The following is a 26,995-nucleotide window of genomic DNA, read 5'->3' as shown; positions in this document are numbered from 1 at the left end:
CCTTCCTTCCGAGGGTATCAAACACTTTCCCGTGAATAAAATGGCATAGTCATGCTAGGCCCATTACCACCAAAGACCGACTTAAAAATGTTGCCTCGACAGCACTTTTCACCATGCCACAATGTTTCTGCAGGCAGCGTGCCCGGATCGAGATTGGCGAACTAGAAAAACAAAAAACAGAACGCACAAAGATAACAGAAGCTTACCAATTTATTTAGTAGTTTACGAATGTCTTTGAAAGAAAAGAATTACAGTACCCAGTCTTCAAACATCTTCTCAGCCTACATCTAAATGTAATAAAACCATGCTCTCTTCCTAGTGATCAGCTCATGAAGCTCCAAAATGTGTAAACCGGCATATCTTCTCTTCCAAGGGAGAGGCAACCTCATCCAATTCATCATTGCTGGTCGATCTCCTTCAATCGAAGCCTCCGCTCATGGCAGTTCGGATGATTTGAAACAAGGCTGCCATACAAACAATGGAATGAAAGATGAATAGAATTAAAGAAAGAAAAACTCAAGATATCCTCCTGTCAGCAACTAACGTGACCTAATATCCAAATTCCTGTATTACATAAATCATGTAACATGTCATACTTCTGTGCAGGAAAGCATAAAAACAAATCCGCGCCTATACAGACATGGAATTGCTATAAAGAAGTTCGTTTCTCAAAGAAGTTGGAACTATGAAGCAGAGCTTTGAGGGATTTGGCTTCTGTTTATTTTGTGAAAAGGGATTCCACAAGATCTCTCCAAAAGAGGTGGTGCCATTTCTCGTTTTGGATTTCCTTCCTTTCCTTAATTTCCAATTTGTTCACAGCCTCATGTCAAGAAAGCCTTATCTGTTAACAGACGTCTAGCTGCATAAAATGTAAGAAGATACATCTAAAATGAAAATTTTCCAAGATGTCCTGAGAGACTCAATCAGCTTCTCAATCAAGATTAAACTTTTCCTTTTATGTGCAGGCATATGCCATTGGGATCACGATTTTTGAAGCTATCAAACATTTTGATCCAACACAAATTTCTTAAGCTTACAAGATAGAGGAACCTTACACGATCCAATCACAACAAATATAAAGAAGCCAAGAACAATGGGGCCAACGGGGTAGTCATCTTTCTTTTTGCATGTCTCGGGAACTGCACCTCTCTTAGTGATGTTTTTCTCAAACCTTGCAACTTTCCTATCCGAGAAACGCCTTGAGGTCGTCTGTATAAAATCACAGATTCTTAAATTAAAATTGCATCTCAAAGTAAAGCTTCAATGCATTAAATAGAACAATCAGCTAGCAATCACAAGAGATGGCACAATCACATGTAGAAGAGGTTGTCTCTAATGTTTTAGGTAACTTAGAATTCTAGTAATTGTACTTATGGGGGTAATGGTCATTTGTGTTCATCGTGAGTCTTACAAGAAGTCACAAAACAGAAGTTTGTCTCTAAGTTATCAGTAGATTTCCAACCATACTCTTTTATTTAATACATTTGCTTTCACAAGTTTATGATGAAGTATCTCTACTAATTTAGTCTTTTTGAAGTTCTAAGTTCTAACAGCAAACAGCACCAGGTGCAGCAGCAGCCTCTATGCAGGTTATAAACTGGAAAGTTATCAATACATAGCACATTTTCATATAATAGAGTTCAAAGTCCATAGAATGGAGAACAGAGCCAGTATAAGTTGTATAAAAAGATAGATTATGCAAAACTGCTGGTCTGTGGAGTAATTGAAGTCACCGCAAAACAATCGCTAATGGCTATTGGCTTCCATATAAGCTCTTAATTTAAAAGGTAAAAAAACCATGCTATAAAAGATAATTTTTCATAACAAGATGATGTTTTGAAATTTGAATAGTTTGAAAGTGTTATTAACTCCACAGATCATTGAAAATGGATTTATCAAGATCTTATAAAATTAGAGTAATGATATCATACAGATTCAATAATCAGAAAGAAAAAAAAGCATTTAGCTTTTTTCTGTTTACCTGTTACATCATTTACTTGTAGGTTACAATAAAAAGTTAACTCCATTGTGAATCTTTATCTTAATCAATTTATTGTGCACGATTTTATTGATTGCTGTTCTCTCATTTCTTTCCCTGTATTTGGCATTCAGTTGTGGAGGTTTGGGAGGAAGATTCAACCTCTCTTTTTGCCTTGTCAACCTACTGGAAATGAGAGAATGTAGTTCTCTTCACTTGTGTTTCACACAAAGTTGTCAGTCAAGGAAGAGAGAGCAGGAAACAAGGCACTTCTAAAATTTTAGGAAACAGAAAGCATGAGACGAATTAGAAGCAAACCGAAAATCGTCCCGAAAACAAGAAGGGAAGCAACCTAGAAAGCGAATTGAAATTGACCTAGAATTCGAGTGGGGAGCAAATAGGAACCGAATCTTCCCAATATTGGGCAAAAAAGGAAAATTGTTAAAGGCACCAAGCGCCCCCCCCCCCCCCCCACACACACAAAAAAAAAAAAGAAAAAGAAAAAGAAAAAGGAAAAAAAACTCACTCCTGAAATTGAGAAGAGAGTGAAAAGTGAGCAATAAGTGGAAAGTGAGCATGAAGCGAGCGGGAAGCAAGTGAAAAGGTCATTTCCCCGTTTCGGAAGGGATGTGTTTCGGGGAACCCGCTTTCCCAAGTCCTATAACGTTTCCAGGAATAATTGTCATCAAGGTTTTTTGCCTAATACAATTTATCCATGACTCTTTGTCTTGGGCATCAAACGCATCCTCAAGGTAAATAAGAATCCTGAAAATCTAACAGAAATCAGTTGCCAATGTATTTTCCTTTATCAGTGTGGTACAGCTAATAGAAGTCATAAATACCAACGATAGAAAAGTCCATAGAAAAAATGCGTCATCATATTAAATGCCTCTAACAGCTCAACGAAAGCAAACAAGTAAAAAGGCATGCTACTCTTAAATAAAAAAGAAAAAGGCTGAGAAGACTAGATGCTTTGATTAGAAAGCTTAACAGTCACAAAGAGCCAAGAGTGACCACTTCACGGATTCGTTAGATAATCCAAACTTTGTAAAATGGAATTTGTGAACTCTAACCTACAGTTGCCAATTACAGTGTTTCGGATCTTTTCAAATCCAACCAAAAAAAGAAACAAATGTTCATTATTGAGAGTGACTACCCAAAAAAGTATGGAAAGGATTACAGCTAAGAGGAACTACTAAGAGAGAGAGAGAGAGAGAGAGAGAGAGAGAGAGAGAGAGAGAGAGAGAGAGAGATTGGGCCCAAAACAAAGGACGAAACAAACAAAATGTACACAAAAAATAGATTAAAATCCTAATCAGAAACAGATCTAAGCTAAATTATGAATAAATAAGAAAATTACGCAAAGAAACCGGGAACGTTAGAGAGGAGAAACAGCAGATTCGTCCAAAAGAAAAACAAAAGGGAAAAACAAGCAAAATGCAGCGAAAATCATATTAAAACCATTACCTGCGACAGATCTAAGCCAGAAATAAGAACAAACAAGAAAATCATACGAAAAGAAAAACGAAATCAACACCGATCAGAACCCGTAACGTATCAAAGCAAATCACAACCAAACCCACACATTCACAACCTAATTACGCTCATCCATTATCTTCCCCAATCAAATCCTCCCACGATCTGCCACTAACAAAGATCTTCCTAATAAAGAAAGCCAAACCCTAGTCGGAAGACAAAAGAAGAGAAACCCCAATTGGAAAAACCTCCAAGAGCTACAAGATCCAAACCCTAATGGAAAAAACAAGCCCCAATCGAAACAAAGAAAACGATCCGACAGCTACAAGATCCCAAAATTCACCCGATTCGCAAAAATCAAGCGATCCAAACGCAAATTTGAACAAACGTGCTAAGGATCGAGATGAAGAAGAAGAAATTCTCACCATTTTCTCGTTTTTTTTTTTTTTTGCAGAGAGGAAGGGGCGCTGGAAGGCGTGATGGACGAGAGGATCTCTCCGGTTTCCCGAGAGAGAAGCGGGCGAGAAAGGTTTGTAAGAAAACCTCCAGAATAACGCCTTAAATTGAGGAGAAATAAAAACAAAAAAATAATAAAATAACTGTCGAAGGAGTCGCCATTGACTCATTCGCCGTTCAGTAGGGATGGCAGCGGACCGGGAGACAACGGGGCCCCGCCCCGCCCCGCCCCGTTTGGATCCGGAGATTAAGGGCATTAAATGGGGATGGTGGCGGGGATGAAGGTTAAAATCTATCCCCGTTCGGGGATGGACTTACGCTTTCACCTGCCCCGCTCCGTCCCAATCCCATTTCCAATCCTTCAAGATGACTATATATCGAGGGAAAACGGGGCCCTCCCCGCCTCACCCCAGTTTGAAATGGGGATGGAGGACTTGAAATGAGGATGGGGGGTGGAGGTTAAAATTCATCCTCGTGCAGAGATGAAGGTTCGGATTTTGAGATGGGGCAGGGGTGGAGACCTTGTCCCCCGCACTCGCCCCGGTCCACTGCCAGGCGATGAAAATGGGCTGGATTTTAGACCCGAAAATCTTAAATTAATCCGGCCCATATTTGTCCGATGCAATCGAATCCTAGCTCGATTCAGAACTAAGGCTGGAAAACAAGCGCTGGCTTGACTTATGTTTGTCTCGTAAAGAGCTAGTTCAAACTAGTAAAATAGGCTGGCAAGTTGAATATGGATAATATACTAAAAAATATATTTTAGAAATATTTTACATGTATTTTTTTTGTAATCTTATTTCTTTTTGCTAAAAAAACAATGTATCCCATGTGATAAGCAGGGGTCCTATGTCACATGAGGTGAGGTGGCTGTTGTTCTGGTAAGGGTCCCCCTAACCCCAGCTTGCCTTTCAAAAAAAAAAAAAACAATGTATTTTTTTCATAAACAACCCAGCTCAAACTCGGCTTGTTTAACTCGAACCCATTATGAGTTTGAGCTTGGCTTGGCATGCCACAAGAATGAGTGGAAGCTTGATCACTTCAAGCTCGATTCGTTCAGCTCGTTTACCACCCCTATTCACAACTAACACATTCGGACCTACTAAGATATGTGTCGTACTTGTATAAATAATAATGTTTGGGTCTGGGTCATAACTGGGTGTAATCAACTTATTATGGTTTTGACCGTTTTGATTGGATACGGTACCACATGGTCTCATACCAAAACTGGATCTAGAACTAGACTATGAGGTATGGATTGGGTAAAGATCCAAAAGTGGCGTCCCTTTTCAAAATTTCAGGGCTGGTTCTCAGTCAATGTTGACCTGACCCCGATTCATTTGCATCCCTACTTTCATGTGAAAACTATCCTGGATACGGTCCTATGTCCATGAATTGATTTTCGCCATTTCATCATTTTTTGTTGGCAGTAATAAGATTTTTTTCTTAGGCAACCAAGGAAACCGAGTTGAGTTCCACGCATCCCCTATGTCATCCCGTATTTTCGTACCCCACTTAAAACTCATGATGAAAACTGTTTTGATCAAATCTGATTCCATAGATGTCGATTTAATTAGAACCGACCCTTGAATCATATTTTTTTCAACCAAAAAATATGATTTTTTTAATTCATAAAATGTTATATCTTATCAATGGGTAACTGGAATATGTATGGTATGTACCGATATCTTTATAGGCTTTTTTTTTCTTAAAATTTTAACGTACCGATGCTTGGTTTTATAAAAACAGATTCTTGGATCATCTGTGATTAGGCTGTATAAAAAGGATCTTTTAAGACTTAAAAATCAAGACCGGTTTTGGTGATTTAGACATTGATCTTCACTAAATTAATGATCTAGATCACATTTGTGGAGTCTGATTTGATCTAAAACAACTTTTTTGATTTATAACCAAAGAAACTGCGTTCGCCAAGAATACCTGGTCACGCTGACTCAACCTACAATACTTATAATTGTGATGCCGGCAGCATAAAACTCTAAGGCTAAGACCCCAACCCTCGGGGCTTATGCTTGGGGTTGGCTTGTATAGAGGGGTGACACCCATGGGAATTGAACCTTGACCGTCCATATAACAGCCAAGACCCCGTCCCATTCTGCCAACCCTTTTGGGGGCGATCAAAAAACTTTTTTTTCATCTAGAATGGGGACACCACCCCCCGGGATGAGAGACCTAGGCATATTAGCTAAGCCCACCATACTTACGGCCACTTTCCCAATGGTGTAAACCGGTGGTGCACCCCTTGGCCCCTTAGAGAGTCGGGACATAATGCTCTTGCCCCTTTTTATATGCAAAGAGCGCCATGTGCATGAAACCCTGATCACCCACCTAGTGACTAATGCTCCCTCCACTACCTCAAACCCTTTGGGGCTCGATCAAAACAGCTTGCATTAATGAGATCTCAAATAGAGGTACGAAGATAGGGATGAGGTAGAGGATGAGCTGATCTCATCTCGAGGAAAACTACCTCACTCACTCGCATAAAATTTTGAGAAATATTTTTTCACTATATTTTTTTTTTCCAATATTATGATTGGATTAAATAATGACTTATTCACCCAATTTTTTTTTTGTGGAGTGGTGGGGGGAACAAGACCTGAAAGGTTTGCAGCTGACACATGCTCTATGTGGATCAAGGTTGTTAAATGCGATGAGGCGAAGCGAGGCGTTGAGCCTGCGCCTCGCCTCTGAGGCGTACGCCTCAGGTACTGAGGCGTACGCCTCTCACAACTGGTATGAAAGTGAAGCGGTGGGAGGGGAGGCAGGGAGCGGTGGTGGAGCAGCTGGCCGGCACCTGGCGGTGGATCCACCGGCACTTGGGGTTAGCACAGCCGACAAATCGGGCGGAGGAGGAAGACTTGGGGATGAAGGAAGGCTTCAGTAGGTGGATCCACCGGCAATTTGCGCATCACAGCACGCCTCAGTACCTTGAGCGTGCGCCTCGCCTCTGAGGCGTACGCTTCAGGTACTGAGGTGTACGCCTCTCACAACACTGATGTGGATACCAGGAAGACAGTTCAATGGTTTAGGTGTCAAAAGTCAATAACCAAGGGGTTTTTGAAAGAGAGAGAGAGAGAGAGAGATGAGTGGGCTGGGGTGGGGTGGGGTAGGGTAGGGGGTGTAAGTGACATCCTGAACCAATTGCACTCCACCCGACCCATTTCTAATAGACTCATGGATTAGGGTTGAGTCTAAAATCTATATCTCCAGAGAAAACGGGTTGGGTTTTATGTACAATGAATGTAGACCTAAACCTGTTTTCAAACCCGACCCAAACAGTTCCTGAACAACTGAATCCCAACTCTATATATACCCAAATCCACTTCATACCTGAGCTGACCCAAACCCAAACCGATTATATCCAAACCCATTTCCTACTTGAACCGACTGGAACCTCTTGAGACCTAAACACCATTAAAACTGGTTCAAACCATTTTGCTGAGCGTGGGTTTGTTGTTTTCAATTGGTTTCCTTTTGATGACAACTTCCTTTCCTAACCAACGGGGGCTTCGCGTGTCTGGTTGGTAGCCCATGTAGCCCCTTAAGGCAAAATAAATATGTAATGCACAAATATAACTTCAACATATTCATTCCTTCTCCAAACCCATTTTCTATTCTAAATATTATAAAACAGAAGCAGGGAGGTGGAAAAGGCCAAAAAGTTTCTTATTATAACCTTTTCTTAAATGACATATTTATCATGTCTTTCTTGAATTAAATTATAGATTTCTTTGAGCATTTGTAACTCTTTTTAAAAAACAAGAATGTATTACTTACGTAGCACTTATGTAATTTTTTCACAAAATAAGAGTTACCTTTCCATATAGAAACGTTGGTTTCTCTCTCTCTCTCAATATTCTCAATTGCCAACCTTGCATTAAATTGTGATAACTTACCTTCCTCAACTAAGAGTCATATAAACATTATTTTTGGCTTCAATACTTTTTTATATAAACTTATTTATCTAGAACCTCGACATATGAACGGGCTGCTATAATTTCTGGTTACTTTGAAAGGTTGAAGAAAAGCTTTTCTAAAAGACAAACTTGATTGGAAAGCAATAGTCATGGTTGTAATCCTCCAAGCTACCGACAAATGAATGAACTATACCATTTGATCCCTCTCTGGCATGAAATTGTAAGGTATAAGAAAGTGCATCGTAGAGGGATTTGACCGTGAATCCATTGATCTTTTAGGACTCATTACTTATTTGGATCGTACATGGGGTCGAGGCTCTAGTTTTATTTACTTCATAAACGACTCATAGATACATATCGCATCTACAAGGAGTTGTTGTATCAACTCATATGGCCATGTCCTATATTCGAAGGAATAAAATGGGGATTGTCTCTGGGAGAGATGGTTGATAGATCCGGTCTTGAAAAGTGATATAGTTACAAACAAAGAATTATCGAGGGTTCAAATCCCTCTCTCCTTTTGTTTGTTGAATATATTTGTTTAGTTATTGTTTGTTTTGGTTTGCCCTAGTTAGCTCAGTCTTTGTCATAAGGGAATGGCTCAGATATCCCCCTAGCCAAGACACAGCTACAAATCTAAATGAGTTGAAGGGAGGTAGGAAGAATACTTTTTGTATGACTCGATTTCAATATGTACAATGAAATCAAATTCATACTTCATGCATTTTATTTTTCATCTCAATTAAGAGGAATCATAAAAAGAACAGGTTCAAAATTATGAACGGTTTCTTTTTCAAAACCTGCTGCAATTACACAGGCCCTTCCCGCATGCCACAAATGACCCACCAAAAAAAAAGAATCATAGAACAAAATGAGAGGTAGCCAACCAACTTCTATGAGATACATAATTGATTGCATTGATCTATGTAGCTACACCACCCACGGAATTTAAAGAACCTAAAAGAGCATGAGTCATATATTCCGTTGAACGTTGTTCTTGCCAAGATTGTATGTATTTTTTCAACCTACTCAAGTCCAAACCGTTAGGTCCCCTTAGGGGTTCCAACCAAGGAATAAAGATCGGATCGAGTCGAGCTTGAGCTGAAAACTTTTATTTTAAAAGTATTTTTAAACTTTTTAAAATTCGGTAAAATGAGTTTTTGAAAAAGAGAAAAGTGAAGAGTTTTTTGAACCCATGCCACTTCCAAAGATGACCTATGCCTTGTCCATTAGGGTAAGACCCTTCTTTGTAAAAATTGTGTAAAATGTGTTTTTGAAAAAGAGAAAAGTGATGAGTTTTTTTTTAACCCATGCCACTTCCAAAGATGACCTATACCTTGTCCATTAGGGTAAGACCCTTCTTTATATTAACATTATGAGCAAAATACATAATTGTTTTTTATAACTATGTGAGCCAAGCTTAATCGAGCTGGACTGCCTGTTCAAACTCGACTCATTTATTTTTTTGAACGAGTTCGGGCGAGCCTAAATGGGTCGAACCCAAGCTAGCTCCGCTAGTTGTGCATCACTAATTGAGCATGTCACAAGGGCGATAAGAAAAGGACATGAGATGCAATATTTTTGTGAAAAATTAAAGATGCGTATAAGAAAAAAACACACGAGACTTGATTGGTGTATCCATGTGAATTTAAACAATGTTATATGTTTGTAATTTAATAACAAACAAGCCTGATAAGCCCGCTCGGGGTTGCCCATGTCGTTAGAGTAGTCTTGGAAAGATGGTGAAGCACCATCTTGCCCAAGATCAATTCCCTCTTGGGATCAAACCAGTCGATATACAATATTAGTTGAAAATGCTAATGAGCAAACAATATGTTTTCAAATTCAAGATGGAAGCCCTGGGGGCAGGGTTCCTAGAAGTTTTACCCTACCGACACAATGACAGTAGGTATTGCTGAGCTAGCGCGACCAAGTCTTGGTGCTTAGTGTAGTTTATTCAGGTTATAAATTTAAAAAAAAATCAAGATGGAAACAATTTTAAATTTGAGAACTAGAGCCTCTTGCTGTTAGAGATTCATGTAGGTGTTTAGCTTTGACATTGACAGATTGAAGAAAGTGTTGGATCAGTTTTTGGATCACAGAGTTTCACAATCATCATCATGATATAAAACACGATATAAATCAGGAAATACAACAGTGTATACAGCATGATCAACAAACAATCGAAACAATAACAGGGAGCAGGCATGTCGGTTTCCGCAAACAACCAAAATCCAGACGAAAACATAAGAGCAAACAGATGCAAAGAACATAAAGAAAACAACAGAAACATGTTTAACTTATGTAATAGGCTAAGGCGTACGAAAGTACTCCCCTTAGAAAAGATTCGCCCCCACATATAGTGCAAATCAGGGTCTGACGTCCTTCCCCCAGTATACAATAGCCACGACGAACCGAATGGTGCACTCCGGCGGAGCGTCCTTCGAAAACAACCTCCACGAACCAAACCTTTCGGGACAACTCAGGAAAGAGAGAGAGAGAGCAACAGGGGAGATGGGAAATCGTAGAGCTCTTCTTCAGAAATCAGAGCGTCTCAGATCTCTCAGATTGATCTGTAACCCCACCCTCACCATGCTTTTATAACCCACGAACGGTTACAAATCGTGGAAGGACCCGTTACGGATTCTGAGGAGACGTGATCCGTTAACGGACTTCGAAAGATCGAGATCCGTTACGGAATCCGAAGAGCCATAACGGGCACAAACTACGAGGAGTCGTGACCCGTTATCATTTCCCATATCCTGTTACAGAATCCAAATATCCAAAGAAACTTTGGGTAAAAAGGTACTTTGTCTTGATTGGATATGACCCTAAAGAACCCGAACCCGGCTCGGCACAACACGACACGGCAGGCGCGTGCGCGCGTGTGTGGTGGTCATCCCACCCTCTTGTTCTCAGGAACAAGTGTATGAGTTTACATGTGGCTTATAAAGCCCACAACAAACTCAAGCACAAGCAATATGGGACTATTCCACCTCATCAAGACCACCTTTTCCAAAACAGCCCAGTTTCTCCTTTGAATTCTCTCTCCCTTCTTTCTTACACCTAACAAAAAGAAGTTAATGGGGCATTGAAAATGGCATGAGCTCAATCACCTTAAAGTCAAGCAGCATCAATCATGTAGGCTTCTAGCTTCACCAATTCTTTGACCTTCCCTAAGGGCACGTTTGGAAGCAAGAAAAATCACAGGAAAAAAAATTTCTATAAGAAGTTTTGATATAATAATTTTTTTAAAAACAAAACTTTTTTACTTGTTTGGGTAGCATGAGAAAAATAAAATGAAAAATCTTAAAAAAAGTGGGAGAAGAGGGGGTGGTGGTGAAGCTTCTCCATCACGCTTTTTTTGGGAAGTGGATGGTAGTGGTGGTGAAAAATCATCCTGGGTTGATGGTGGAGCTTCTCCAGCATCATTCTTCAAGGTATGAGTGATGGATGATGGTGATTGATGGTGGGGAGGGCAGTTTTTCAGGAGGTGGGTGATGATGGGTGGTGGTGAGATGGATGATGGTGGTGAAAAATAACCAGGGTGGTGGTAGTGGCGGAGGATATCTGGTGTCATGTGATGGTGGGTGGTAGTAGTAATGAAAGAATCATCCTGGAGAGGGCAGTTTTTCAAGAGGTAGGCAATAATGGGTAGTGGTGGTAGTGGTGAGATGGATGGTGGTGGTGGTAGTGAGATGGTGGGTGGTGATGGGTTGTAGGAAGTGGACCTCACAATTTTCTTTTGGTCCTCCACCTCCTCATGCAGAGGAATGTTTCCTATAAAAAAGTATACTTAAAAAAAAACTCAGAGAGATTTTCTCTTGTTTGGAAAGGTTGAAAAAACCATATGAATTTTTCAATTTGTATAACGTTTCCTACATCTTTCCCACTTCTATAAGTTCCCTAAGAATGTGTACTTTGTTTTTTGGAAAGGAAATTAATTTTTATTCCATTTAAAAGGCTTTTGGTCTTTGATTGAATAATTAGGAGAATTCTCATGACTTGAATAACAAATCTTTTTTTAATGAAAGTATATATCATCTGGACATGGTTGATTTTGATCTTGGTTCCACATTAGACTTAGCAACTTGACTTTGGATTGATTTTGTTTAGGTTGGTTAAATTTTTTACTCTACCTAGAAATACTATAGCTTGAAGAATCTTGGAACCAATGCATGCTAAATTCTTATCATGGGCTTAGCTTTTCATGTTCAAACAAATACATCACCAAGGCAACTTTTCATGTGACTTGTTGGACAATGCCAATTATGGGAGAATATGACTTATGTGCTAAACAAATTATTTGTTTTTTGGAAAATGATCGTTTTATCACTAAGTATAGTGGTATTTCACAGCGTGTACACAAAATATTGCAATATTCTTCGCATACCCACCCACTCATTTTCTGCTGAATTTGTGATCATTTTTTCCAATTTTACTCGTCTGCTATAAGTGATTTTAGTTGTCAATAAATAGTGAAACTCAATTACAATAGAATAGCAAAACTCAGTTGACGATAGAATAGCGAAACTCAATTGTGATATAATAAGAAATTTAGTTATGATAGAATAGCAAAACCCAGTTACTGCGATAGAATAAGTGAAACTCAATTGCAAATTCAATTGCAGCTATAGAATAACGAAACTTAATTGTGAAACCTAACCAACTCTCATTTTCTTGAAAAAAGATATGATCATTTAAAAACTCAATTTTTACCTATCCCGGCACATCAACCTAGGTGACCCAAAACCAAACAAAGGAAAACAGACGTACTTGACAAGATCCCATACAAGTACACTATGTACCGCAATTACAACTACAACATGGGAACTTTTCGTGGAGAAATATAAAAAAGAGGTAAACATAAAACAAACTACAAAAAACGATTGTACTACTCCTGAGAAAGCAAAGAATGATGAGGAAACTGAGAATGATGAAAATTAAGACGAATTGAGACTCTTGCCTGCATTTGTTGTCAAATGATAGAAAATGAGAGTGCAACATAATCATACCTAGCCAAACTATGCACCTTTATGTTCTCCAAATTTTGATTGCATTGTATTATGTAACATTTTTGTCTTGGTACAAAGGTATTTTTGTAAGTTTCGTTATTTTATCGCAATTGAGTTTCACTATTTTATTGCAATTGAGTTTTACTAATCTATCATTGCAATTGTGTTTCTTTATTCAGTCACAAATGAGTTTTAGTGATAGTGAAATTCGCATGTAGCGAAAGGGTAAAATGATCAGAAATAACTACAAATTCAGCGGAAAACAAGTGGGGCGAGTATGCAAGGAATATTACAATATTTCGTTGACACACTACAAAATACCATTATTCTCAAGGGTAGTATGATCATTTTTCATTTTTATTTATTAGATATTATATAACAATGGTGCTTACTAAAGCTATTGCTCTTTTCACAATTGGTTGAACACATAGATAACCTAAAATAAGTTTCGTTCACTTCGGTGGCTCATGAGTCCCTAAGGACATGTATATAAAAAAGATTACCTGACAAAAATATAGCCTATTTCTTATTCTATCTCTTGTTATTTCATGTGTACCATACAAATTCAAGCCCAAAATTAGCCACGAGCCTAGGGCTCTCATGCAATATCACTATCTTTGAAATTCTCACTGATAAAACGGTGAACAATTATAAAGATTAATAATAATTGTGACTGGTTAGGACCATCTTGAGTCCTACCCTCCCTAGTGCCTCTAAATACAGTATCAGAATGGTAAGGCCTGAAGGGAAGCATTACATTTAGATGCATCCACTTCCCCACCTCTTTTCTCTTATTAAGTCTAGGCTCAAATACAATTGGGGCACATCAAATTTTTTTAATTGGGAGTTGAAACTTTCTGTGCAAGCTTGCATTAGAAAGCAAAATTTCAAGCTCGAGTGCATTACTTAGTAATTTGAGTTTGAGATGCTCACTGAGTAGTAATAATTCACAGAAGAATAACTCATAACTTAATTTGACCATTAATCCTTTAGAAAGAAAAATAATTATGCAATGCATCGCTCTCCTTGAACAAATTTTTAAATTTTCATAATTTGTATTATTTTGTGCTTATCATAAGTGATTTATATTATTAATGGCACTTTGAAATTATTTGTATATGAAATGCCTTAGATATCAGATGCACTCCAATAATCACAATTTTCTCTCTTTTTTCTTGTAGTTTATTTAACTTAAGTTTTTTTGTCTTTTAGCTAACACAATATAGTGTAGTGCAAATTATAGAGTATGCTTTTAATTTGTTCCATAACTAGAACTAGTAGTCATGCGTTAAAGAGGGAGAAAGATTGTTTGCAGGTTTAAATAGATCAGGGACCAGGGTCAACATAAGAGCAAGGCCTTCTAAGGGCAATGAAATGTATTTGCATTTGTTTGCTATGTCGGTTGGTTAGCTTAGTTTTGTCCAAATATAGGTCTTTATTTATGTTTTGCAACCTTGATTTAGTAAAGGTTATTATAATCCAAAAATGTAGATCACTGAGGGTTCTCTATAAAACACATATCATTGTGGAGGATTATCCTACTTTAGCAATTGTTTAAACTTTAAAGCAATTGCTTGATCTTTAGATGTCCGCATTGTGTTTTTCTATAGAAGAAAAAAATCTTTTTGATGACTATATATTACAATTTTATATGACATCAAAATGGATATTCTACATTCCATCTCAACAAACTCTTTTTCTTCTCAAAGACTTCCTCAAAAGTTTCTGTTTCCAAATTGGATTCAACATTTGTAGGCAAATCAAGTGCATTTATAGCAAGAAAAAACACAACTATGCAGTTCAAATTTCATTCAGAACAAGGATAAAGGCCGGGACATGCATCCTAGGGACAAGTTACTTGAGTCTATGTGCACCACAATATGGGAAAAAATCTACCTTAAAATAGATGACAGTGTAACATGATTCAAGTCCATCATACATCCAACTCCATGACTGGCATTATCCCCATGTTCTCGACAGTTCTTACATGAGAATATATACATATAGAGAGAGAGACACATGAAATTGGCAATATTCACATAACCAGCCCATGCATTCATCTGATTCTACCAATATGAATGTAGTAAAGATTGTTGTAGACAATTAAGGCTAATTTTTTTGTTGCCACATTTTGATAATAATAGAACACGCTATCAATGCATGCCTTTAAACATCTCAATGAATCTTTCACCCAAGGTCAGCGTACTCTTGCCCAGTGCCTCATGTAGTTTGCATGCATATCTCACCATGTGATAAGACCGAACCTCCAGGGCCATATAATTACCATAATGCCCCTGTTGGTTAATCTAGAGTATAATCAAAGTACATAAAGAAAATCAGCATTTCAAATTTTCCATGATTAAGAACATTATGATACCTTGATGTAAAATTTTCTTCCTTTTGGCTTCTTTTTCAAATGCATATAGCACAATATAGCCATAAAAGTACACATCACAATCCTAAGCAAATAGTTAATAGTCAAAATAGAAGAAAAGGTAAGTTTATACAAAAGAAGAATACTAACAAGCACAGGCAATAAGGTGAATTACCATACCCTTGCCAAGGAACATAGGTGCAAATTCAAATTTGAATCCCCACCCCTTCACCCTCACAATAAATGCTAGGGTGTTTGCCCCTATCGTATGCTAACCCCATTTTGGGCAAGGTTATAAGAATGCTTCAAGGTCCATCATCTATATAAGCCACCTCCCACCCCACACTCTTTTTCCTCATATAATCCTGACTTCCTCCTGTTGTGAGTCATTTTAGTTCTTTTCCCTTTCACAAATTGCTGGCTCAATGTTTTTCTTCAATGTCAAGAATGGCCATGGTTGTGATAAGAAGGCTAGCAATGGGGCTGGGAAGCCTGCAATTGCTAATGAATCGATCATAAACAATTTTTTTCTCAAAATAAAGAAAGAAATTTTTAGAAGAGCAATGGAGCTTGCAATTGTCTATGGTGCAGAGGTTGCTATTATTTTGTTTAGCCCGGATGGAATAGTATATGAATACTCCAGCGTCAGAGAGTATGTCCTCTGTCTCTCTCTGTCTTTCATTTTCTTTCTTTGTTGGATCATCTCATTATAATCTATTACCTGCATGCATGAAGTTTCTTTTCCCACCACCGCTGTCACTACCACCACCACCGCTGTCACTACCACCACCACCGCTCTCTTTCTCTCTCTCTCTCTCACACACACATATCTTCCCCCAATGTATTGTCTCATTATCATCTATCATTTGCAAGTGTGTTATTTCTTTTTCACCATCCCCACCACCACCATCTTTGAGACTAGTCTCATCTCCAAGGGATCAACCATCTTGCTGTTTTCTTCCTTTTCTTTGCTTTTCATGGTGTCAGATCTATAAAGCTTTTTGAAATAAACCTTTGATGTTTCTGTTTGCTTGAAGATCTAGATTGTTACTTATTTTGGTATTTCACACAGAGGAAGGAAAGAAAATTTAGAATTTAAATCTTCAGTTTTTAATTATATAATGCTACCAGTGATATTTCTTTAGTAAGTACACAAGAAAATAAGGAACCCGTCATTTTATTTTGGTTTCAGTAAAGTTTATTTACATAAATCAGTATGCATGTTCCATGTATTTGAATGAAATCCTTTGTTTCCTCGCAGGGTGAGTCTTTAGTGAAATTTGCTGTGTTCCTCTTTTTGTTTGTTCATAGTCATGCATGTAACAACACATGCACGATTAGATTCAGAAATTTCTTCATGTCCCCTGTCAGGTCTTTCCTGTTTTATGCCTGTTCAAGCAAAACGAAGCATCATGTTCGCCCTTTTGATATTACGAAACTTCAAATAAGTTTTTGCAAGAAATTGCTAGAGATGGATAGTATGAAGACCATTCGTTTGATGGTGTACTTCTCTATTGTTGATGTGCTGAATGGTTTAAGAGGATGTGCTATCTTAGAAACCCTTGGCATGTGTCTGGATAAAACATTCATCGAAATAAATCAGTACACCCTCAATAAATGTTATATGTATATCCATTGAAATCTTCTATCAGAAGTATAAGGTTTGTATTCCAAGTCCAGATTATTGTGTGCAATTATTTTTCACATTTGGATCCAAGAGGTTTGGTCATCGTGACCTTCAGGGAAAATGCTTCTTTGCTTTTGTATGATAGATTATTCCTGCCATTTTACACTTCCAATGAAATACTAGATTTAAGCTAACATGCAAGATCATTGGTCAAGTGCTTGCATGCTAAAGGTCCCTTTTTGTAACATCTTATCATGAAATAATCTATAAGTTTCTATAACAGTTCGTGTCAGACATTTTTACTTTCTTCTAGTTTGTGAATTATTTTCAATTTAGCTTTACCCTTTTCTCTTTGGAATTTTCTTTTTTTGGTTCGATGCTGCACATAGCATGTCACACATGATTATTGCCTCAATTTGATTCCGTTTTCTGTTGTTTCTTTCTATTAATGTTGGTTTTTTAATTAATACTTTGGATTTACCTCTTGATTTTTCAATATAATTGGTCAGCTTTATGAGTTTTCAGTTTGAATGCAACTTCAGTCATGCTAAAGTCCTCATATTCCAAAGAGCTTATCAACGGCACTTTGGAGGAATCAGGAAGAAAATGGTCAATCAATAATCACCTCATTAAAATAGTAAGCAAATGGATTCTCCAATCTCTATGTCAGGACACTCAATTACCATGCATATCTCATGTTGAAATGACACCACCAGACACACCGCATAGACATGTCGAAAACTCATGTTAAATATGGTCAAAACCATGTCCCAAACTTTCTATTTCTTTTTATGGTCTCAATGGTTTATTTTACATTTATGTCCCCTTGTTCTAGTTATACAATTCCCATGTTGCATCAAGCATGTCTGCTATGTTTGCATCCCAGTCTATGACATAAGAGTCCCTGCACTACGGGCAAGCTTTTGCTAGTTAAGAGCATGTTTACATCACTCCCTATTATAGATTCTCAGTAACTTCTTGGAATACACAAACAAGGAAAATCTGTCTAACCCTGATGACACCCATACTCCAGATCCATCGCCCATGTATCCCTCCCACTATTACCTCAAGTCCCTATCCTTGTATCAACTTTTGACTCAAGATAATAGAGGGTAGATAAGCACCTCTGTCATTCATAAGAACTGTATCCTCTGCTCTTATTTCCTTTTCCTGTTTGAAAGGAATGAGTTGGAGAAACTTGGAGAATTGAGCAAAGAATTGGGTAAAAATCCCTCCATTTTGCATGTTTGCAGAGAGGCACCTAGGAAAGGAACTGGGAATTGAAAAGAGCTCTTGGGAATTCACCTCTATTATGTGGAAAAAGAAGCCCGTGAATCTCTTTCAGAATCAAAGTGTACCCCTTGAAGAATACCCTGTTTTCAAACTGAGGGTGATCCCATTATAGATTCCCTCTAATGCCAGAACCTCCATGCTTCCTCATGTCATCACCACGACCACCATGGGCTGCTGCTAACGAGCCTGACATTTATGATGCCACCACTATCAACATAACCAATGCTGACACCGACTCCTGTTTACTTGGGGGTGCATATGAGTGTAACTCTGGTTGTTTGAGTTTCACTCAAGCTCAAATAACCACGCTGGTGATTGGCACAAGTACGCTTATAACTATTTAATATATGTGTCTGCATGCTTTTCTTAATGAACCACATGAGTTCAATTTCAGTTCATTTAATAAATAAACAAGCTCAAACCACCTTAAGCCGAGTGTTTTTTTCTTCACAAAATTGAGTAGTATGCAATACCTGGTTCATTGCACATTTATGTCTGCCATTTTGTCCACTACCATCACCGGGTCCAGATTGAGGCCATCACCATCACCACCAACCAGTGACCTAACAATTACCAGAGCAGCCATTACTATGCAAGTTCAGATCCTCATTGCCACCAGCATCATCTGAACTTCCATCCCACAACCCTAGCCAGGACTGCTACCAATACCACCATTTTGCCTGCCACCCCAACAGGCCATGCTTTGATCCTTGAATAAGAAGGTGGAAAAGGGTCAACCATCCATGTTGATGCAAGCCAGCCCACAGTAAGCCACTAATTAGCTCCTGAATGCCAAACTTAACAAAGCTCTGGCTCTTGGGCTCCATTAACCAAATCATTTTCCCTGTTTCTGCAATCTGTATCTCATTTACCAACTGTACTTGAGTGAAACTCAAAAGTGAAAAGTCTAGATTGTCTAGATATATACAAGATCATAAGAGCCAAGTGTCAACTGGTTGAGATTTGAGAGTTCACCAGGACAACCAGCCCTTCCCCTTATCTGTCACTAAATTTTTTTTGTTCTCTTACAAGCTTCCCATACTTACAACTAATTATCTTAGAAATTGTAATCATTAATTACAAATAGATCACCTAGTTCAGCTACTATTTTTATTACTTTCAAGCACACACATAATAACATGTCAAAAGACAACATAAATTGTTGTATTTTTGCAGTATTGCTAGCTATATGGATACTGCATCAACTGGACTTCTACCAAGAAGGTTTTCTTAGCCTTAAAGTAACATCTTGGAGATGTATGGCCATGAAGCAGTTAACAACTTCTAAAGTGTCAATGTTTCAAATGAAGTTCGTTTACTTCTTCACACAAGAACCACATATATGCATGCACTTGCAGTATGTGAAGCAATCAATAATAGTTGCCAAAACATGGAAGTATGCAATTAGGCAAATATAAAGAAAATTCTCATTATGATCACCCCACATATATGGGTCTCTATAAGGTAAATTGATTTCATTCTCTAGCTAAAGGCTTTCAAAACCTTGGCAATTATTGCAAAATGCTCATGTGATTATTATTGTTCTATTACATGTTTGTGTTCATACATGAAAATCTATGTCATCTGGGCACGGATGCGGGTACAGAGGGTGCGACACGGCAATTCCAAAAAAATGTAGGTACGGGGACACGGCTATATATATATATATATTAAATATCACACAAATAAAAAATAAACTGAATATAATCTAAATATATATGATATATCTAAAATATATATTGTATACTGAAAATCCATGTCACATAGGTGTGGGTGTGGGTGTGGGTGTGGATGCGGGTGCGGGTGCGGTGATGCAGCACTTTAAAAAAACTTGGGTGCGGGGGTGCAGGGAGGGTATATATATATAACTGGACTTGGTTAGGGTTAACTGAATCTACTTTTGAACAGAAATGGACCTCAGTGTGGTTGACTTCACCTGACACAAAGGAAGCCATGTCGATGCAGGTGCCGTGCCCTGTTAAAAGAGTCTGTGTTACATAGCTAAAAATATAAAGTTATAAACTGAAAATCTAATTATAGATTATAAATTGAATACAAACTTGTAAGTACGGAGGGTAAAATGATGTGTCCAGGTGTCGACACGGGTACGGAGGGCAAACTGGAGTGTCCAGGTACCATGGATGAAAATGGAAGAAAAAAGATTACTTAGCCAAACATATTAATGAGTAAATACGTGACTATTTTTCATCTTCTCTTGCTTTAAGTTTCCAATGAGCTTTACTTGTTGTTTAGACATCCATATTGTTGAAATTTAACTATGATCATGCACAATATGACATGCTCATCTATGGCAGCATATATAAGACAATCGATCGCTACAGTGCTCAATTGAATGATGAACTTGCAATGAAAGAACTCCTGAAACAAGTTATATTTTTTTATGTGTCAATGGATAAGTGTTACCATTACTATCATAACATCTAATTCAATTTTCAGCAGAATTTTTTCTTTTCCTTTTCTTTATAATTCTGTATGCATGTGTCTTTCTCCATATGCATGTGCGAGCCATCTACCCCAAGAATTGCAGTAAATATGAAGACCTTTTTCCAATGAACTCTCCTAAATGTGCTACTTCCACATTTAAGGACTCCTTTGACATGGATGGCATCTAACAATGCGTTAGGTTGAGGGGCATTCAAAAGTGCTTGGTAGGGGGGCTTCATGCCATGCCTAGAGGGAGGAATTACAGAACTGTACTGTAAATTTTACCCATCCAAACACAAAAAGTGAAGTGGCAGGGAATACAATGCACAGTGATGTCCAAATTCCAGCATATCTAAAGTCTAAACACACCAAAAGAGGCAAAACAGCCAGGGATGGAAGGCAAGAGATGAACAATGTGTGTGTGCATATATGTTATTTATTATAATTTGCAGTACGTCCATAGGAAGCAAATGCTCCAGATTTAGTCCAGATCCAGATAAACTCAAACCCAACCTAACTGGAAACCCCATTATTGGGTCCATACTTAGACTAGGATTGAGAGTATTATCCAATAATATTATATCCACATTGAACCTAAATTTACATGTTTGTCAGCTATATCAGTCCAAATCTTTATATGTTTGGAAATCCCTACAAGAATTGACTGATTGTCCACCAACTAAATAGATTCAGGATCATTGTTGCAAGTATCGTACCGTATCATACGATACGTATCGTAACTATGGCCTAACTCGATACGATACACACTTGTATTGTGATAGGAGTGTGTATCATATCCGTATCGGTTGAATCGTATTGTATCGTATGATACATGTCTGGCACACTTTAAAGGGACGAAAACTCAACTTTTTTAATTTTGGGTTTTAAATACCTCCCTAGGGCCAATTCTCCCATTTGTATGGAGGCCCTTAGAGGAGAACCCACGCACCCAAAAAGGCACGAGAGCGGTTAGGGGGCTGATTTGTGCACAAGGGAAAGAACTTTTGCGAATTTCTCATGTAAGAGTGCATTTTCATAATTTTTTCACTCACGGGAGTGAGCTAAGGTAACAAATATGTATTTTTTGCTTCCTATTGAACTTTTTTGGGGGAAGATGGCATCAAATGATCTAGCATGACAATGGAGTACTCAAGTAGTGAGTGAAAACTGATTGAAACTCGAGTGCGACTATTACCATCATATTGTTTCAAGTGGTATCTCTCGGTTGAAACATCATTTAGCCGGGACACATCACAATGTTGTCTCCAGCATGTCAAGGGATTTTTCAAATGTCGTGAAATGACAATGCCAATAATTACTCACTGGTCTGAAAAAAAAAACAAGCAAAAGAGATGAATGAGGCAGAAATGGGCATGCGCAGCTTTGAGAAGATGTGTATGACGAAGATGAGCACTCTACTTCAGATCCTACAACCCTTAGCATAACATCGAGAGAAGAAGAGGAAGATGATGATGATGATTGAGGTTATATTTTAAAAAACTTGGTTATTTAACACTTAAGTGTTCATAAACTTGGTTATTTTGTTTTTGTCTTTGTAATATAAAAGTATGTGTCTTGTGGCATGTTCTTAATTGCAAGATATTTAATATTTTGCATTGTTCTTATAAGATATGCATGTAATATTATCTATATTAATTGATATTTGATGATATCTTATGCAACTCATAGAGACATAAATGTTTCATATGTGATTTTATGGCTGTATTTTATACAATTCATCATTGTTTCATGTGTTATGATTTTTTTAGAAACTTTTCTAATTTTTCTGATTTGTCTTGATTTTTTTAGAATTTTTGGAAAATTTTATTAAAAATTTATGATTTTTTACAATACACCACTATACGTATCTAACTTTGGGCCCGACTGATACGGGTAACAATACACTACTTACAACCTTGTTCAGGATAGTTGATGACTAGCAAAAACCTCATTGGTTGATACTAAGACATTATTACCTCTAATATATGGCATGGCATTCATATGGGCAATATAACATGAAAAATAGGGATGAAAGGTAAATTTGCAGGAATATGAAATATCCAAGGCTACAGTATAGATGGGACCGTATTACCTAAGAAGCATAAAATAGCCAGATAAACTGATACTTCTATTGCTAAATTAAACAGATAAGCCAACTTTTAATTGCTAGACTAGATAACATTGTCGAAATTTGCATAAAGTACCTCTAAAATCTCATTGCATTTTATTGATTTGTCAATTTGTGATCCAGCTTAATATGGATGTAGAAGATCAGTATTCAGAGGAATCAGTACTACAGTACAAGGTGGATGCAAGGTAACAAAACATGCACCTACACACATATTTATTCAAACATGAATGATAAAACTTTGTAATATACTGATACCGATCAACGTCTAGAGTAGACTCATCTGGGAACCTGGAAAGGACTTTGTTTTAATAAAAAACCAGTCATAACATGACTTCTGAGAAGCCTGGCAGAGTTATCCTAGTCTTTCCAGATTCCACCAAATGTTGAGGTTCACCACATGTTGAATGGCAGTTCTCACATCTTGAATACCGTGTTCATTAAATTTACAAGCCCAGTTGTCTTATGCAAATATGCTTAATGAATTTACAACTTCCAGTTATCCTATGGAGCACAAAGATAAGTTAAGTCGAGAGCAAAAGGATGATCGGGAGGATACAACTGTGTTAGTGTTGGATTGCCCAGAAGCTCAAGCAGTGAGTCCCTTGTAAATTTTTGTTTGCATGTCCACAATTTAGAACTTACAAGAATGGTGCATTTAGAACAAACAATGTCATCTGAGTTTTTACTGACATTAATTTTTAATTTCCAGTTGACCTAGTTTATTCTGGGCAATTCATAAAGGCCACATTGAATTACAAACAAAGTAGTTTTGAAGAGACCGAGTCTATTTCATGTTAGATTTTAAACATTGCTTCAATGCATGTTTCTTCTAACTTCAGATGACCATTATTCAATTTGCACATCAGTTAACATACGCTTTTGTACATTGAACTTATCCTATTCCTTGTTCCAAGATTAAAGGTATCAAAAAAATTCTTTCAAAAAAGAGGCACATTTTGTAATGCCAGTGTCAGCATTCATCCAAATTTGTACAACTATTGCAAGATATCTGCTAATTTCTTGCCAGATTTTCGTATTTTTAAGCATTTGGTCTTTACTGGATATGTGAAAATTTTAATAATGAAAAAAACATTTTTACAATGATTTTTCCATCTGCAAGAATGTATCAACAAAGAAGGATATGTTTCTCATTTTACTCTCTAATTGCTTAGGCAAAAACTATAAGTTTATGTAGTATTTTGAAAGTCAGAAACAAATCTCTTATGATAATCAGTTCTGTCCCTTAGGTCATGCTAGAATATTGTTTTGCTTTTAGTCCTATCATGTTACCACATTCATATTCTCCACTTCAGATCCATGAAAAACACGGATGCACTTTCCCTATTGAGCAGGATATCATGGAAACTGATCTGAAGTGTCATCATTTGGTTTCAAACATGCTATGCTACAAACTCTTGTAGATGGTCATTTTCCCAAAGGGAAAAGACAAATATACAAACACAGTAAGAATGACTAAAATTCCTACTTTTATGTTCACGCAGGAGAACAAGGAGGATTCGGATGATGCAAAGATGAATTAAGCATCAGAAACACCATCATGAGTCTGAAGATCATATATAGCTATCAAACAAAGGAAGTTAAGAACTTCCTATTCATAATAAGTCCACATTCACCATGATGTTTCATTCTGAACTTCGGTTGCTGAGAAAATGCATTTTCACTTTTTTGTTGGGCATGAAAGCAGAAATAATAACCTACATAAATGAAGCTTTACCAAACGGTGACTGAATAGTGATGGCTTGTCTCTCTTTTATCAGCACTATGTGATAGTGTGTTTCAAAAGAAAAAAGAGAAAAAGAAAGAAAAGGAAGATTACACATGCAGATCCAACAGGTCATATGGGCCTAGTTCATCCTTTGCTCATTATCCCTGGTGAATAAAGTACTCTAGTGTTGCTTGAATTGTTAGGCCTGTTTCAGTAAGTAGGAGAGACATAGACCCACGTTGTTATTTCACCAAGTGGGGAATTAGATAGTGTTAGCTTGCCCTCCTTTTCATCAATATTATATGTTGAGTATTGTGTTTGCTTACATGGATATTTCATGAGGATATTATGGGCCATATCAAATAAGAAAAACTTAGGACTTTGGACCAGCTCTAATGATATGCCAGTCCTGAGCTTAGATTTCTAGCCCTAATCTGTCCTCCACCAGCACATGCTGATGCCAATTGGGTGTTCTATGGTTTCTAGGTATGGGCTTGGTTGGGGAAGACAAAGAACTAATCTAGGCCATCTATACGGGATATGTTTTAGTTTCAGATTGCTTTCAGTGATTGAAACATGAATTCATGTTCGCCCACCTGATAGAATATCGAGTACATGGATCTTTGTGCATCCAGAGATACACACTGCTTCTTTCCTTACTGGTGGTGTATTTGATATTTATATGCTGCTATGTGATTTGATGAAAGTAGCTTTGTTATTTAATGGATGTTCGACCACAAAATAAAGCACAGAGATAGCATGTAGAATGATAAAAACGTGCCCTCTTGAAGTAACACCAGGTGGGTGCATAAAGTGGAGGGACTTGATACATTGTTTGAATGTTTCTGTTGGTTATAAGAGACGAAAAAATTAAGTTCTTTTTTTTTCTTCTTATGCCACAAACAGGATCTTTCATTCATGCAGCTACAAAGAACTCCCATGGGTAAAACTAGAATGCACCCCAAAGATATTTCACATGCACACAAACACACAAACACACAAACACACAAACACATATTGTGAGTTGAGACATTCAGCATATCAATGCAAAGCACATATAGAGAATCCAAATAATAGATAACTAGGAAAAGCCCATCTAGAGAATTCAAACAACAGATGACTATGGAAAGCACATATAGAGAATTCAAACAACAGATAACCAAGTTTTGCAGGAAAACTTGAAGGAACTTGATATATTGAGAATCAACTTTATCAAATGGTATGCCGAACTACCATCCTAAATTCAAGTCACAAGAATTACAAAAACTCACAGTATCTCCAATCCTAGAAAAGCTTAAACACCACAAATTATGAGACGACCTAAACTATCATACCCCAAATCAGAGAAGTTCATTCTTTCTAATCAGACAAGAGCAAGGACAAAAAATGAAAACAGAGGATGAGAGCCATCGTGCAACTCAAAGAAATAAACCAACATCACAAGACTTTCTACAATCAACACTTACAAGCAAGCAGATAACAGAACTCAAATTTTCCATCATTCAATCACACAGAAAGATCATGATGCTTCTAAAAACAAAAACAATGGGGTTTGGGGCATCGCTTGAAAAAACGTTTACCATGTTAAGAACCAGGGGAGACGCCATATCCCTTCTCCTCAGAAGACTGTTGCCCACCTCCAAAAGACTGCTCATCCTGCTGGTTAGGCTGCCACAGCTGCTGCCAAGGCTGCCGCACCAACCCATACTGCACTCCGCCCGGCTGATAGTACGCCGAAGGATCGACAATCGGCACCGCGGGCCTTCCAATCGTCACCGGCACCGCCTGCGGCGGCGGGTAGTAGTAAAGAACGTCGGCAAATCCGGCGCCGCCGAGCCCCTCGTCCTTGATCTCGTCCCGCGGGACGATATCGACCAAGAAATCGAAAATTTCGGTCCTGGTGATGGCCGCGGCTATGTCATTCTTCTGCAGGGTGCGGCGCTTGTTCTCCTCTGCGTGGAGCCACGACCGGATGGTGAGCTCGAGGATGAAGAGCTCGCAGGCCTTAGCGAAGAGCACGGGCGCCTCGGCGGAGATCATGCGGACGTCCTCGTCGGCCTTCATGATCTTCTTGATGCGGGCGAGGGGGAGATGGTGGTTCTTGAAATCGGCCGCATGCTCGATTTCTTGACGTTGGTAGTTCCAGAAGAGATGGAGCTGCTGCTGCTGCTGCTGGAGGTGGGTGAAGGTCTGCTGGCCAAGCACTTGTTGTGGCTGTTGCTGAACGCCTTGTGGGTAGCCCTGGGATTGCTGTTGGTTGTCCATTTCGGAACAGGGGATGAATGAACAAGAAGACCTGGTTTCCAAAGAGTGGGGATTTAGAAATACCCAGAAACCACAACTATCTTCAATGAAAAAAAATTTGAGGTTGCGGTGAAGGAGGAGAGATTTCAGGAGGTGGGTGTTGATTGGAAAGATGGGGTTTGAAGAATATGCAAAAAAAAAAAAAAAATAGAAAGGTTTTTTGTTTTCAGAGGAACAACAGCCAAAGAAAGTTCAGAATGGCTAAACAATGTTCGTTATCTTGGGTTGGGTCCCA

At 38.1% G+C, this 26,995-nt stretch overlaps 1 protein-coding gene and 1 pseudogene across 5 annotated transcripts; both read right to left on the bottom strand.

Moving 5' to 3' along the window:
* Window positions 1-192: 192 nt before the first annotated feature.
* Window positions 193-3,997, bottom strand: LOC149833438 (uncharacterized). Its single transcript, XM_090015126.1, has 3 exons — window positions 3,880-3,997; window positions 1,056-1,209; window positions 193-464 (listed from the first exon to the last, which is right to left on the bottom strand). The coding sequence occupies exons 1-3, from the start codon at window positions 3,880-3,882 to the stop codon at window positions 418-420; spliced, it is 204 nt and encodes a 67-aa protein (XP_089871252.1). The 5' UTR covers window positions 3,883-3,997; the 3' UTR covers window positions 193-417.
* On the bottom strand, window positions 1,085-26,937 carry LOC149833437 (nuclear transcription factor Y subunit C-1 pseudogene; annotated as a pseudogene). 4 transcript variants are annotated; one of them, XR_016433422.1, is made up of 2 exons: window positions 26,037-26,937; window positions 1,085-1,209 (listed from the first exon to the last, which is right to left on the bottom strand). The product of XR_016433422.1 is annotated as a nuclear transcription factor Y subunit C-1 pseudogene, transcript variant X3 (transcript). The 4 variants fall into 4 exon arrangements; XR_016433421.1 differs by lacking the exon at window positions 1,085-1,209 and adding an exon at window positions 14,742-15,154 and having other exon boundaries at window positions 26,037-26,936; XR_016433420.1 differs by lacking the exon at window positions 1,085-1,209 and adding an exon at window positions 14,742-15,166 and having other exon boundaries at window positions 26,037-26,931.
* Window positions 26,938-26,995: the final 58 nt, after the last annotated feature.

This window comes from Nuphar pumila, chromosome 7 (assembly GCF_984573655.1).
Source record: "Nuphar pumila chromosome 7, dmNupPumi1.hap1.1, whole genome shotgun sequence".
NCBI classification, from domain to species: Eukaryota; Viridiplantae; Streptophyta; class Magnoliopsida; order Nymphaeales; family Nymphaeaceae; genus Nuphar; species Nuphar pumila.
This window is presented reverse-complemented; position numbering and strand designations above follow the sequence as displayed.

Coding starts and splice junctions, on each gene's coding strand:
- LOC149833438 (XM_090015126.1), bottom strand. Junction 465..1,055: donor ATTTGTTGTGATTGGATCGT/GTAAGGTTCCTC, acceptor TTTGTATGGCAG/CCTTGTTTCAAATCATCCGA.